Genomic DNA, 15,606 nt, shown 5'->3' with positions numbered 1-15,606 from the left:
ATCGTGGCCATTCTTGTTGCTGAGTGCAGCATTATTTCAGAGGCTCATCCCATCACCTTGAGTGACAGGGGTTGTTCTCAGCATCTAGCACAGGAGACGCTGGGCCTTGAAGACTGGAATCAGTGGGCACGAGTCAGGCATTAGCAACTTTGGACCTGGGGTCAAAGCTCAGGCAGCCTGCCTCCAGAGTCCCCAGGCCCAGACTGGTGCTCAGTCTGGTGTTTTAGTTTCCTTTTAGATAAAATAGAATAAAACATTGGGCACTTCAACGCCAGTTGAATCATTTCCAATGCACATTTGCTCTTTGCTTGGTTCTAATTAATACTGACTCTGAAGTGACTTGGAACACTTCAGCCTTTGGTTTTTTCCTCTGTTAAGAATTTAATGTTAAGAATAACCATTTGGGAAGAGGCCATTCAAAGGGACTCTGTGATCATTTTTGATGTGAGTTCAGATACTAAGGATAATGAATATGAATCGGTCAATTCCACATGTTGGTGGTTGAATCAGGTCCCTTTTGGTAACATACTTCTGCTTCTTTCAAGTAACTATTTCATTGAAGTAAATAAATCTTATTTTGAAATGCCCATAGATCATATTTAAAGTAAATCAGATTTATAATTCAGATTTATAGTCAGATTTACAGTAAAGCCCATTCCTCATTAGGATAAATGTGTTAAAACTAGAAGAAACTTAGAAGATGTCTTTTGCTGTTATTCAGTCACTCAGTCATGTCTGACTCTTGGCGACCCCATGGACTGCAGCACACCAGGCTTCCCTTTCTTTCACCATCTTCCCAGACTTTGTTCATACTCATGTCCTTTGATTTGATGATGCCATCCAACCATCTCATTCTCTATCACCTCCTCCCACTCCTGCCCTCAATCTTTCCCAGCATCAGGATCTTTTCCAATGAATTGGCTCTTCTCACCAGGTGGCCAAAGTATTGGAGCTTCAGCATCAGTCCTTCCAGTGAACATTCAGGGTTGATTTCCTTTAGAATTGAGAAGATGTTTAATTCCAGTATAATTAGAAAAATTTCACATCAAAAAATTCAGAATTTTTTGATTCTGAATTCAGAAGAGAATAACTTCTCTTCTGTCTCTATAACCTTAGATACCTTGCTTAAGCCCTTCTGAGACATGATTTCCAAATCTCTCCACCATTGTCAGTATGTTGAGAGATTTTAAGTAGATAACATGGGTAATATAGTGTGTTCAGATCAGTAATTGGCAAGTATTGATCATCTGTGTTGTAGTACATCTTGTATGCAAACATATGCATAGTAAGTTTGGAAGGGTGAAGTTGTTTTTTAAATCAGTGAAACTAAGCCATGCCGTGTGGGGCCACCCAAAATGGACGGGTCATGGTGGAGAGGTCTGACAGAATGCGGTCCACTGGAGAAGGGAATGGGAAACCACTTCAGTATTCCTGCCTTGAGAACCCCACGAAAAGTATGAAAAGGCAAAATGATAGGATACTGAAAGAGGAACTCCCCAGGTTGGTAGGTGTCCAATATGCTACTGGAGATCAGTGGAGAAATAGCTCCAGAAAGAATGAAGGGATGGAGCCAAAGCAAAAACAATACCCAGTTGTGGATGTGACTGGTGATAGAAGCAAGGTCTGATGCTGTAAAGAGCAATATTGCATAGGAACCTGAAATGTTAGGTCCATGATCAAGGCAAATTGGAAGTGGTCAAACAGGAGATGGCAAGAGTGAATGTCAAAATTCTAGGAATATGCGAACTAAGATGGACTGGAATGGGTGAATATAACTCAGATGACCATTATACCTACTGCTGTGGGCAGGAATCCCTTAGAAGAAATGGAGAAGCCATCATGGTCAACAAAAGAGTCTGAAATGCAGTACTTCGATGCAATCTCAAAAATGACAGAATGATCTCTGTTCATTTCCAAGGCAAACCATTCAATATCACAGTAATCCAAGCCTATGCCCTAACCAGTAATGCTGAAGAAGCTGAAGTTGAACAGTTCTATGAAGACCTACAAGACCTTTTAGAACTAACACCCAAAAATGATGTCCTTTTCATTATAGGGGACTGGAATGCAAAAGTAGTAAGTCAGGAAACACCTGGAGTAACAGGCAAATTAGGCTTTGGAGTATGGAATGAAGCAGGGCAAAGGCTAATAGAGTTTTGCCAAGAGAACGCACTGGTCATAGCAAACACCCTCTTCCAACAACACAAGAGAAGACTCTACACATGGACATCACCAGATGGTCAACACAGAAATCAGATTGATTATATTCTTTGCAGACAAAGATGAAAAAGCTCTATACAGTCAGCAAAAACAAGACTGGGAGCTGACTGTGGCTCAGATCATGAACTCCTTAGTGCCAAATTCAGACTTAAACTGAAGAAAGTAGGGAAAACCACTAGACCATTCAGGTATGACCTAAATCAAATCCCTTATGATTATACAGTGGAAGTGAGAAATAGATTTAAGGGACTAGATCTGATAGACAAAGTGCCTGATGAATTATGGACAGAGGTTCATGACATTGTACAGGAGGCAGGATTAAGACCATCCGCATGGAAAAGAATGCAAAAAAGCAAAATGGCTGTCTGAGGAGGCCTTACAAATAGCAGTGAAAAGCAAAGGAGTAAAGGAAAGATATTCCCATCTGAATGCAGAGTTCCAAAGAATAGCAAGGAGAGATAAGAAAGCCTTCCTCAGTGGTCAATGCAAAGAAATAGAGGAAAACAACAGAATGGGAAAGACTAGAGATCTCTTCAAGAAAATTAGAGATACAAAGGGAACATTTCATACAAAGGTGGGCTCGATAAGGGACAGAAATGGTATGGACCTAACAGAAGCAGAAGATATTAAGAAGAGGTGGCAAGAATACATAGAAGAACTGTACAAAAAAGATCTTCATGACCCAGATAATCACAATAGTGTGATCACTCACCTAGAGCCAGACATCTTGGAATGTGAAGTCAAGTGGGCCTTGGAAAGCATCACTATGAACAAAGCTATTGGAGGTGATGGAATTCCAGTTGAGCTATTTCAAATCCGGAAAGATGATGCGGTGAAAGTGCTGCACTCAATATGCCAGCAAATTTGGAAAACTCAGCAGTGGCCACAGGACTGGAAAAGGTCAATTTTCATTCCAATCCCAAAGAAAGGCAATGCTCAAACTACCACACAATTGCACTCATCTCACACGCTAGTAAAGTAATGCTTAAAATTCTCCAAACCAGGCTTCAGCAATACGTGAACCGTGAACTTCCAAATGTTCAAGCTGGTTTTAGAAAAGGTAGAGGAACCAGAGATCAAATTGCCAACATCTGCTGGATCATCGCAAAAGCAAGAGAGTTCCAGAAAAACATCTATTTCTGCTTTATTGACTATGCCAAAGCCTTCAACTGTGTGGATCACAATAAACTGTGGAAAATTCTGAAGGAGATAGGAATACCAGACCACCTGACCTGCCTCTTGAGAAACCTGTATGCAGGTCAGGAAGCAACAGTTAGAACTGGACATGGAACAACAGACTGGTTCCAAATAGTAAAAGGAGTACATCAAGGCTGTATATTGTCACCCTGCTTATTTAACTTATATGCAGAGTACATCATGAGAAACGCTGGTCTGGAAGAAGCACAAGCTGGAATCAAGATTGCTGGGAGAAATATAAATAACCTCAGATATGCAGATGACACCACCCTTATGGCAGAGAGTGAAGAGGAACTAAAAAGCCTCTTGATGAAAGTGAAAGAGGAGAGTGAAAAAGTTGGCTTAAAGCTTAACATTCAGAAAACTAAGATCATGGCATCTGGTCCCATCACCTCATGGGAAATAGATGGGGAGACAAGTGGAAACAGTGTCAGACTTTAGTTTTTGGGCTCCAAAATCACTGCAGATGGTGATTGCAGCCATGAAATTAAAAGACGCTTACTCCTTGGAAGGAAAGTTATGACCAACCTAGATAGGCATATTAAAAAAGGCAGAGACATTAACTTTGCCAACAAAGGTCCATCTGGTCAAGGCTATGGTTTTCCAGTTCATGTATAAGTGAGAGTTGGACTGTGAGAAAGCTGAGCACCAAAGAATTGATGCTTTTGAACTGTGGTGTTGGAGAAGACTCTTGAGAGTCCCTTGGACTGCAAGGAGATCCAGCCAGTCCATTCTAAAGGAGATCAGTCCTGGGTGTTCATTGGAAGGACTGATGCTGAAGCTGAAATTCCAATACTTTGGCCACGTCATGTGAAGAGTTGACTCATTGGAAAAGACCCTAATGCTGTGAGGGATTGGGGGCAGGAGGAGAAGGGGACGACAGAGGATGAGATGGCTGGATGGCATCACCGACTCGATGGACGTGAATTTGGGTAAACTCTGGGAGTTGGTGATGGACAGGGAGGCCAGGTGTGCTGTGATTCATTGGGTCGCAAAGAGTCGGACATGACTGAGCGACTGAACTGAACTGATAAGTAAGTAGCTTGCACAAAGTCACATACCTTAAAAGCAAGACTGAGGTTTGATCCCAGATCCATCTGACAGTCTAGCCCACGCTTTTTTCAGCCCTGAGTGCACAGTGCAGCAATACCTCCTCCAAGTTGCACAGAGCAGAGTGACTTTCCTCCCGGTTCCCACTAAGGATTGAGAAGGTAGCAATGCCCAGGCCTGCTTATTCCCAAGGCAGCCTTCTTGATCTCTCATTCGGGGGTCTGGGATGTACTAATGGCAGTTTTCCGTTGTATGTAAAATTTGTTAAATGAGGGAGGGAAGGAAGAAACCTCAAACATTTTGGTCATGTGCTTTATATCAAGTGAAATATTTGAGGCTAGAGATGCAGGGATGAAAGCACATGGACTGATTTCATAGTTTAGTGAAAAGAGTGTGAAGAAGAAATAATTGTGAGTTGACACTTGTACTGAGGATTCAAGTATTTTGTGTCATTCCTGCAGGCCATTTTCTAGAATAAGGAGAGGGTCCTGAACCCATGGTTCTTGCAAATACTGGACTACTGCAACCCTGCAGTTCAGTGGAGCTGTCCGGGGTCCTGAAGAGGGTTTCGGGGCTAGATGCTCTTGACAGAATGGGATTGAGTACAGTGCATGGTGTTAGTGATGAAGTTCCCTTGGAAGGAGTTCAAACAGCCAATAGCCTACCTAAAGACCTTGTGAAAAATGAGGAACAGTGATGAAAGGCCTAGAGTGTGAGGTTCTTAAGGCCAGGGCCAGTATCTCTCCCATCTCTCAAATCCAGTTTATCACATGGTGGGAATTAATGCATGTTTCTGGAGGAGTGACCCACAGCAAGTATTTAAGAGGGATGTCAAAGTGAGACCTGATTCCAATTTGAGCTCATAAGGAGCACTATGGCCATGGAAGACACTTGGGGTTAGGAGCCCCAGAGCCTTGGTTTCATGTCCCAGTTCATCCACTGAGTAGCTTTGGGTCTTGATGACATCACTCTACCGTCTTATCCTCTTCTATTTTCCTGACTTGGAAATCATCATCATTGATGTCACCTCCTACATTAATGTGCTGTGAGAGTTAAATGGGTGATTGTAGGAAGCACTGCTCTAGGAAGCCTTATTAAGCCCAATACAGAGATCAGTTGTTATTTCTGGCTTTTCTGAATCCCCAGCAGCACCTGGCCCAGGGCCTTCTGCAGAGCAGTGGCTCCCTAAGTATTCATTAGATTGAATGAGAGCAAAAGCTTGGCTTCAGCAGCTTCTGTTGAGAAGGGAAAACTTTGAGTTTGTGACAAGCAATCCCAGAGAGCGGAAAGTACATCCCATTCTCTTAGTGGAAACAGCATGCAGCATTCCGCATCCAGATGCTGGGAGTCACTGAGGAGGAGTGCATCTTTCATCCTTTCCCCAAGATGAAACAGGTTCTGGTAGTTGTATCAATGTTTGATTGAATATAATAAAGAAGGACCAGCTGGGCAGATCAAATGCGAGACATTTCTTGATGCTTCATGAAAACTCACCTCTGCAGGGGCTTCCCTTGAAGTGTGCCCTGATCTCACTGGAATAATCCTTGTGAGAAAGGGATATTTAAACCTTTAATTACTATAGTTGGTACAGTCATATGTTCGTTTTAATGGTGTTATTAAGAGAAAAGACCTTAAACCTCAATACAGTTCTATCACTTAATAGTTACGCAAAATGTGGCAATAATAGCTGTCTCTATGACAGTCACAGACTTGCTTCCCAGGTTCAGGGGGTAAATAATCCCCTGCTTGCCAATGCAGGAGACGTAGGAGACATAGGTTCAATCCCCGGGTCAGGAAGATCCCCTGGAGACAGAAATGGCAGCCCACTCCAGCATTCTTGCCTGGGAAATCCCATGGATGGGGAGCTCGCAGGCTACAGTCCATGAGGCTACAAAGAGCTGGACACGATTGAGTGAACAACAACAACAACGTTATTATTGAAAAACGAGGAAACTGAAGTGCAGAGAGGGAGTTGTTGGCCCAAATTCACTGATAAAGTTGGTGATAGGGTCTCAGAGCTGAAGGTTTCATTTTCCAATCCACATTTCATGCCGTGTTCTAGGCGATGTCATTATGCGTGTGAGTATAAACCAGGGTGCGGTCAGGAGATCCGGGTATGTGTCAGGGCCTTTGTACCCATTCCTCACATTGTCCTCACGGCCACTCAGTAGAAGGTATATTATCCTCACGTTGGAGATGAGCTGACTGAGGTTCAAGGATGCCCAGTGTACACGTCTGAGATCAGGCGGGAGATCCATAGTGAGGGGTTAGAGGGCAGGACTTTAGTTCAGCATGACCCCTTCCTGTGCCAGTTTTCCTCGCTCAGTGGAAATTGATCGTCCTTAGACAATTTCATTTATTTATCCAGACAGTCATTTTGGATATCACTGTGGATGGAGGGTCAGATAGCCCAAGCCCGTCCTTGCCCAGCCAGCAAGATACAGTGAGAAAGGCACCAGGCTTAGAGTAAAAACACTTGGGTTCCGGACGCTGTCTTGTGTGTGCTTGACGCGGAGCACCGAGGCCGGGCTTTTGGTCCTTACTGTACTTGTCTTTATAGTGTGAACGATGGTGCCTACGACTTGGTTGTCAGTCACTCTTAATTACATCACATAGGTGCATGTGTTTAAGTGTTAGAGATTTAAGGGAATAAGATTTTTTCCCCCTCCTGACCTCCTAGGTTCCCCATTTGAATGGGGTGGTATTTTCCTATCCAATGAGAGTGTCCAGACAAAGTATATCCTGTGATGTTTACTGTGTGTTTACCATGATCCATCTCCGTTGTTTTTTTCCCCTTTCTCTTTCTCCTAAAGGGTCTGATGGGTCCAGAAGGCAAGGATGGACCTCCCGGTTTGCAAGGCCTCCGAGTAAGTAAACTGTTTCTTTCCTGGTGCCCCAGGTCAACCACACGAGCCCCCTATTTTAGCTGCTCACACAGAGGAGGTAGTTCCAGTCTCCTGAGCTTGAGATGAATACTGGAAGCAGATTGAAGGGTTAGCTGAGTTCATCGATAGTGGCTGAGGATGGGCTGTGTGCTCAGCCTCGAGCTGGGTCCTGGCTCATCTCCTGCAGACGTGTCTGTGGTTTTCCATGAGTCGTGTATATAGAAACTCACATCTCTGTGTGATCAGGGGACACTCAGTCCTGAGAGTACTGACCCAAGCTGGGGGCCAGCCAGGGCCTCCTGAAAGAGGTGATGCTTGAGCTAAGCCTTGAGGAGAGAATAAGAAAAAGTAGCCACGAGATAATAGAGGTCTGCCCATAGGCTCTTAGCTACTCTTGAGTAAAGAATCCGTATGATTTTTGAATCTCATAACTTCTTATGGTATTTCACTTAACTTAATATAGCCCCCCTTTTCTTTTTGTCTGGATTGTACACAGCTTACAGGTTTGACTCCTGTATGTAGATAGAAAGTGTTGTAGCACACCTGAGCTGGCTGCCCACCTTGGTGCCCCCCACCACTGGAGACTTGGGCTGGCCCTCAGCCCTGGGCCCTCGCAGCGTGAACACTCAGCTCGCATTTCCTGACCTCTGGCTCTAGTCTTGGAGCGTCACAGTTTTTTTTAAAACAATTATTCAAGTCTAGTTGATCTGCAGTGTTGTGTTACTTTCTGTTATACAGCAGAGTGACTCAAACATGCACATATATGCGCTCTTTTTTAACATTCTTTTCCATTGTGGCTTATCCCAGGCCGTTGGGTATAGGTCCCGGTGCTATACCGCCGGGCCTTGTTATTTATCCGTCCTGTGTGTTTATTAGCAGTTTGCATCTGCTAATCCCAGACGTTTACTCTGCCCCTTCCCCCACCCCTTGGAAACCACAAGTCTGTTCTAAATGTCCGTGAGTCTGTTTTGTAGCTGGTTTATTTGTGTCATGTTTTAGATTCCATGTCTAAATGATATGAAGTGGGGCTTGTCCTTCTCTGACTTCCTTCACTAAGCACGATCATCTCTAGGCATTGTTGCTTTCTTTTTGTAATTGGAGTCACAGGGCAGGGTGGCGAGAGTGTTAATAGAGCATGTGCCAGGGGCCCAAAGGAGGGCGCCTGTCTCTCCCTGCATCCGCGGGGGAACAGGGGGTGATGACCACGCATGTCCTTGGGGACCCTGGCCATGCAATGTTGCTGACTTGAGGTGCTCCATCCCGTGGGCACTGCTCGTTGGCGGCCTTTCCTGTGGACACGCAATAGAGACGGCGGCCGATGTCGGTGTGGCTGGGAGGCGGCTTCCTGTTCCGTCGCCTCTGGCTGAGTCAGGGGGCCCTGAGACAGGGTGACGACTCGCTCACAGCCTTATCCCTCCCCTTGCCGCGGGTGACCTGCCTCGTCAGCGTCCACTGAAGCGTCGCTCTAAAGAGCTCCTAGGGTCAGTGCTCAGGCTGCGATGGGGGAAGAGACGAGACAGAGATGAGCCACAGGGACCTGGGAACTGAGACCCTGAGACTAAAACATGGGTTGGGGAAAGGGATCCAGGCCCTTTACTTTAGAGATTAGTGACAGGCAGACAGCGTAATCCCCGGCGAGGCGAACACATTCATTTTGGAAAAAGCTGCTGTTTTTCCACAATGAGGACGTGAAAGGGAGGGGAGGTCGGAGCCGGGCACCCCCTTCCCCATCCGCGTCTCCATACCTGTCTCATCCCGCTGCCCTCTGCCGGCGGAGGAGCGGGTGTTGGGCACTCACTGCGTGGCTGGGTTCCTGCATTAGACGGAGATAGAGGAGGTTCTCTGTCACACCCTCTCCTTCTCTAGCCATGTCCACACGTCCGTTCTCCAGGTCTGGGTCTGCATTTCTTCTCTGTGGGTAGGTTCATCAGTCCTAGGACACATGGGGAAAGTAGCATGCACGTGTGTACACGGTCATGTGTAAAGGAGAAGATTAGCAGGAAGCTGTTAGCACAGCCCCCTGATAACACCAGGAGCCCAGCCTGGTGCTCGTGACGACCTAAAGGGTGGAATGAGAGGGGAAGGAGGCTCAAAAATGTATTTTTATATAATTTTATAAATTTATAAAAATAAATTTATATTTATAAATATAAACTTTATTTATATATATATAAATTATACAGAGAGTCATGACTGATCCGCATTAATGCACAGCAGAGACCACCGCAACGTTTTAAGGCAATTATCTTCCATTTAAAAGACAAAGAAATAAAGGTTGGCAATTAGAGCAGACTGTTAAAAACAGTGATGAATGCAAAGATCAAGTGTACTTAGGGCTTTTCTCTTTTTTGTGAATCTGGACAGATATGCTCTTTTAAATGTCATGTTTTTTAAGTTAGCAGACCTTGATATTTTAATAAAGAATACTATGCTGTCAGAAAAAGAAAGAGGAGGTGCTCAAGCCTGTCTGCGGTTCTGATTTCCTTGTGCTCATCCGAACGAGGAACTGGGGAGAGGGTGGTCAGGGGAGCGCTCTTAGCTGGAGCTGGCAGTGCTGCAGACCATCTGAGCCCAGAACGTTCCAGAGTGGAGGCAGCCTGGCTCCAGGCCACTGAGGCAGTTGGACACACAGGAGCTTCCATGAGGCTAAGTTTTTCCCAAGAATATTCTCTTGTGCCCTAATCATCCATCCCCAAATAGACATCCTGTCACTCTCACACCAGCCTATTTTAATTTGCTGTAGAGAACTTGTATTTTTCTTATTTGAGAATCCATTTAGTTTTGTTTTTCTTCACTAAAATGTAAGTCTGTGAGAACATTATTTTTGTATTTGTAGCACTTAGAGGAGTGCCTCACATTTATAAATATAAGTGCATAAAATATGCCTAAATGTATAATATCATTGTAAGATGAAATTTATAGATGCTTGCTCCTTGGAAAGAAAACTATGACAAACCTAGACCACATATTAAAAAGCAGAGACATCACCTTGCCAACAAAGGTCCATTTAGTCAAAGCTAAGATTTTTTCAGTAGTCATGTATGGATGTGAGAGTTGGACTATAAAGAAAGCTGAGTGCTCAAAAATTGATGCTTTTGAACTGTGGTGTTGGAGAAGACTCTTGAGAGTCCCGTGGACTGCAAGGAGATCCATCCAGTCAGTCCTAAAGGAAATCAATCCTGAATATTTGTTGAAAGGACTGATACCGAAGTTGAAGCTCCAACACTTTGGCCACCTGATATGAAGAGCCACCTCGTTTGAAAAGACTCTGATGCTGGGAAAGAGTGAGGGCAGGAGAAGGGGGTGGCAGAGGATCAGGTGGTTGGATGGCATCACCGATGCAATGGGCATGAATCTGAGCAAACTCCTGGAGATAGTGGAGGACAGGGGATCCTGACAGGTTGCAGTTCATGGGGTCACGAAGAGTAGGACACGACGTAGCAACTCAACAGCAGCATAATGTCATTAGTGAGCATCAGATACAATCAGGGTTGCAAGAGTGAAAGGCTCATGGATCAGGCATGAGTGCTGCAGTCAGGCAGCGGACACACCTAGGTGGTGTGGGCAGGACAGGACCCAGGACTAGCCATCTGGTCACCTGGGTGACCTTCCACAGAGAATTCCAGGTCTTTTTTTTTTTTTTTATCCCTTTTACCACCTTTACCCATTTCACCCACCACCTACCCCCTCTCCTCTGACAACCACCAATCTGTTCTCTGTACCTGTGAGTTCAATTTTGTTTTAGATTCCATATTAAAGGTGAGATCATAAGGTACTTGTCTTTTTCTGTCTGATGTATTTCACTTGGCATAGTGCCCTCAAGATTCATCCGTGTTGTTGCAAATAGCATGGTTTCCATCTTTTTATGATACTATTCTATTGCATATGTAATACTATGATACTATTCTTTATCCATTGTTACATCCTCGGGCACGTAGGGACCTTCCATGTCTTGTCCACTGTAAATAATGCTGCATTGAACATGAGGGTGCATATGTCTTTTCAAGTTATTTTTTCATCCCTTTGGATAAATACTCAGAATTGAGGTTGCTGGATCTTCTTCTTCTTCTTCTTCTTCTTTTTTTAGCAGCCTCCGTATTGTTTTCCACAGAGGCTGCACCAATCTTCACTCCCACCAGCAGTGGACTTCCCTTTTCTCCACACCCTCACCAGCACTTTTATTCTTTATCTTTTTGGTAATAGCCATTCTAACACGTGTGACGTTACATCTAAATTGTGGTCTTGATTTACGTCTCCCTGATGGTTGGGGATGTTGAGCGCCTTTCCATGCCTGTTAGTCATCAGTGTGTCTAGAATGTCCAGTTTTAAAGAAGAAAACTTGGTTCCTTCTGTACCTTTTACTTGGCTTGTATCTTGCTCTGTGGTCCTAGCCCCATCTGAAATAGCCTAGGTATCTTCTTTCCCCTTTGGATAAAAACAAGGTGGTGAGGGTGGGACGATTTACTTAAGAGAATTCCATGTTGCCAGGCATTTAAACAATGTCAAATTTGAAATGTCTAAATTGGAGACTCATCATGGTGGAGAGAGTCTCTGAGATTGATAGTGAGAAATTTAATGTCCAGAAATATTAAATGACCTCCTTGCTCAGGGTCACTCAGGGCTCCTCCCACAAGCTGGGGACAGTCTCTTTGGTTCCTTTGATCATTTTATCAATATTTTCTGGCTTCTTTCCTCTCTTACCAAGAGGTGAGACCTGAAGGAGTGATACTATCAAGTGTTATGCTATTTTTCTTACTGGAGATGGAGTGATCCCCAAGTGTCTTATGGTGGGCCCGATTGTGTCAGTTGCTTTAAAAACAATTTTAAAAACAGAATCTATCCATACATGTGTATAACTCTAGTATAAGATAGGAAGGAGGTAACATTGGTTGAGTCATTGCATAGCAGGCATTTAGCTGTGTGTTCATTTGTTGTTTTTTGAACACATGATTTGCACTTAATTCTCACAAGGATGCTATGAGGTCTGGCAGCTTCAATCCCATTCTGCAAATGAGGAAACCAGGACTTGAAGGTGTAGGTCAGATTATGCAGCAGCACACAGATTACAAACGAGGAGGCAGGGACTAGAATTCAGGGCATCCTGGATCCAACCGTTCCTGCCTTTGCTTTAGGATGGGGTGTGTATGTGTGTGTGTCCACAGACACACCAGGATTCTAAGCTGGACATTAACAGGCTTTTCAGTGGAAGCTTTGGGGAGATGTACGACCTCTTAGTGGACTTCCGTGGTGGCTCAGATGGTAAAGAATCTGCCTGCAATGCAGGAGACCCAGGTTCGATCTCTGGGTGGGAAAGATCCCCTAGAGAAGGGAATGGCAACCCACTGCAGTATTCTTGCCTGGAGAATTCCATGGATGGAGAAGCCTAGCAGGCTGCAGGCCATGGGGTCACAGAACTCTTAGTAACTGATAGCACCTGGACCTCTTAGCAGCTGGAAGCACCTGTTCCGGCAGATGCACTGAGCACCCGTCACTTGCATCTCTGACCGCTGCCCTTGGAGCCAACGGTCTCATGTAGCTGAAAGTAGTCAGGCCCATCAGCTCCAATTTCTGGTAGATCTAAGAGAGAGAAGCATGAGAAGTCTTTTGTTGGTGGCAACCTGAGTTTGTTTTACTTTTCAATTTTTAAAGCCTTTTTTTCTTGCCTTTCCCTGACCTGTTACCAGATGGTAACAGCATTGTTTGGATCACAGGCTACTGTTTGATTCCTGTCATGGCACGGAGCCGGGTTTATTTCAGGACACTCTAGGTTTTCCCTGAGCACCTGGACTCAGCTCTCACCCTTAGAAAATAATCGTGTTTGACATTTGGAGGCATGGAGAGCAGGAACAGAGCAGAAGGACCACACGGCTCAGATTAGAATCACTGGCACAAGCAATCTTTCTATCTGATAATGGTCCCACACCTGGCCGTGTTAACTCATCCTGCCTGGGAAGGAGATGCTGTTTTCAATGTATCGACTTCTCTCTTCTATAGGCAGACAGGTGGCCTTGGAAATAGTGGTCTTGCTCAGCATCCAGACATCCAGAATAGCTTGAGAACTCTGCCCTCCTTGATAAACCACGGACATTTATCCAAACAATGTGTCGGGTGGCAATTTTAAAAGAGAAGAAAAAATGACAGGGAACAGGCCTATTGTGAATGAATGGTTCGTTATTGATGCATAGCTTGCACTGGCCAGCACTTCTGAAATCGCCACACCCAAGTATAGGTCCAGAACGCAGAGGACACATAGCTGCTGCTACATCCAGCACCTCTAGTGCTGCTGCCTCCACCAGTGACTTTACCATCAGCGCCAGTAACAGTATCACCACCACCACCACCACCAGTACCATCAGCGCCAATAACAGTATCATCACCACCACCAGTACCATCAGCGCCAATAACAGTATCATCACCACCACCAGTACCATCAGCACCAATAACAGTATCATCACCACCACCAGTACCATCAACACCAATAACAGTATCATCACCACCACCAGTACCATCAACACCCATAACAGTATCAGGACCACCACCACCAGTACCATCAGCACCAATAACAGTATCATCACCACCACCAGTACCATCAACACCCATAACAGTATCAGGACCACCACCACCAGTACCATCAACACCCATAACAGTATCAGGACCACCACCACCAGTACCATCAGCACCAATAACAGTATCATCACCACCACCAGTACCATCAACACCCATAACAGTATCAGGACCACCACCACCAGTACCATCAACACCCATAACAGTATCAGGACCACCACCACCAGTACCATCAGCACCAATAACAGTATCATCACCACCACCAGTACCATCAACACCTATAACAGTATCATCACCACCACCAGTACCATCAGCACCAATAACAGTATCATCACCACCACCAGTACCATCAACACCCATAACAGTATCAGGACCACCACCACCAGTACCATCAACACCCATAACAGTATCAGGACCACCACCACCAGTACCATCAACACCAATAACAGTATCATCACCACCACCACCATTTCCAGCACCACCACCATCAGCGTTATCACCATGATCACCACTATCACCCCCACCGTCACCACCATCACTACCATATTCACCACCACCACCATCACCCCCACCATCACCATCACCCCCACCATCAACACCACCATCATTCCCACCATCACCCCCACCATCACCTCCGCCATGACCACCGCATCACCTCTGCCATCACCACCATCACCCCCACCATCACCACCATCATCACCCCCACCATCACCATCACCCCCACCATCACCCCCACCACCACCACCATCATCACCCCCACCATCACCTCCACCATGACCACCGCATCACCTCTGCCATCACCACCATCACCCCCACCATCACCACCATCATCACCCCCACATCACATCATCACCCCACATCATCCCCCCACACAACATCAACCCCCACCATCACGCTCCGCCAGACATGCACCGGCCATTCACCTCTGCCATCACCCCTGATCAACCACCACACCACCACATCACCCCACCATCAACCATCACTCCACATCAACCCCCACCAGATCACCACCGATGCCGGATTCATCAACCCCCACCTATCACCTCCGCCAATGCACACCGCATCACTCGCCATCACACCCATCACCCCCCCACACCACATATCACCCCCACCATCACATACCCCCTACCATCACCCCCCATCACCACACATCACCCCAACCACACCTCAGCAGACTACCTTGCATCACCTCTGCATCCACCACCATCACCCCCAACACCCATCACTCCCACCATCACCACACATACATCACCATCCATCACCCCCACCATCACCCACCCATCTCACATCAACGCGCCACCACACCCACACCTCACGCATCCCTCCGCATGACACCGGGCATCACCTCCGCACACCACCATCACCCCCATCACCCCCCCACGCATCACCTCCCAACATCCCCCACCATCTCCACCATCACCCCCACCATCACCCCCACCATCACCCCCACCATCACCCCCACCATCACCTCCGCCACGACTACCCGCATCACCTCTGCCACCACCACCATCACCAGCATACTCACCACCATCACAGTCACTGCCGCCATCATGACCACCGTCTCCACCACCACCTCCACCATCACCACTAGGTACTTCTTAATGTCAGATCCTGTGCTACGCACTTTGTGGACATTATCTTATTTAATCTTTGCAGCGTTCTTCAGAGGTAGTGGTTTTAAAGCCAGATC

At 45.9% G+C, this 15,606-nt stretch overlaps 1 protein-coding gene across 1 annotated transcript in view; it reads left to right on the top strand.

Annotated features, from left to right (window-relative positions):
- The window catches only part of COL22A1 (collagen type XXII alpha 1 chain), a 221,792-nt gene that overhangs the window by 99,490 nt on the left and 106,696 nt on the right, over positions 1-15,606 (top strand). Inside the window, exon 22 of the mRNA XM_043483931.1 lies at positions 7,281-7,334. Coding sequence (XP_043339866.1) covers positions 7,281-7,334 — 54 coding nt within the window. The remainder of the gene's footprint in view (positions 1-7,280; positions 7,335-15,606) is intronic.

Source organism: Cervus canadensis, chromosome 12, assembly GCF_019320065.1.
Source record: "Cervus canadensis isolate Bull #8, Minnesota chromosome 12, ASM1932006v1, whole genome shotgun sequence".
NCBI lineage: Eukaryota > Metazoa > Chordata > Mammalia > Artiodactyla > Cervidae > Cervus > Cervus canadensis.
Note: the sequence above shows the minus strand (reverse complement) of the source record. Positions and strands in the feature narration are given on the sequence as shown.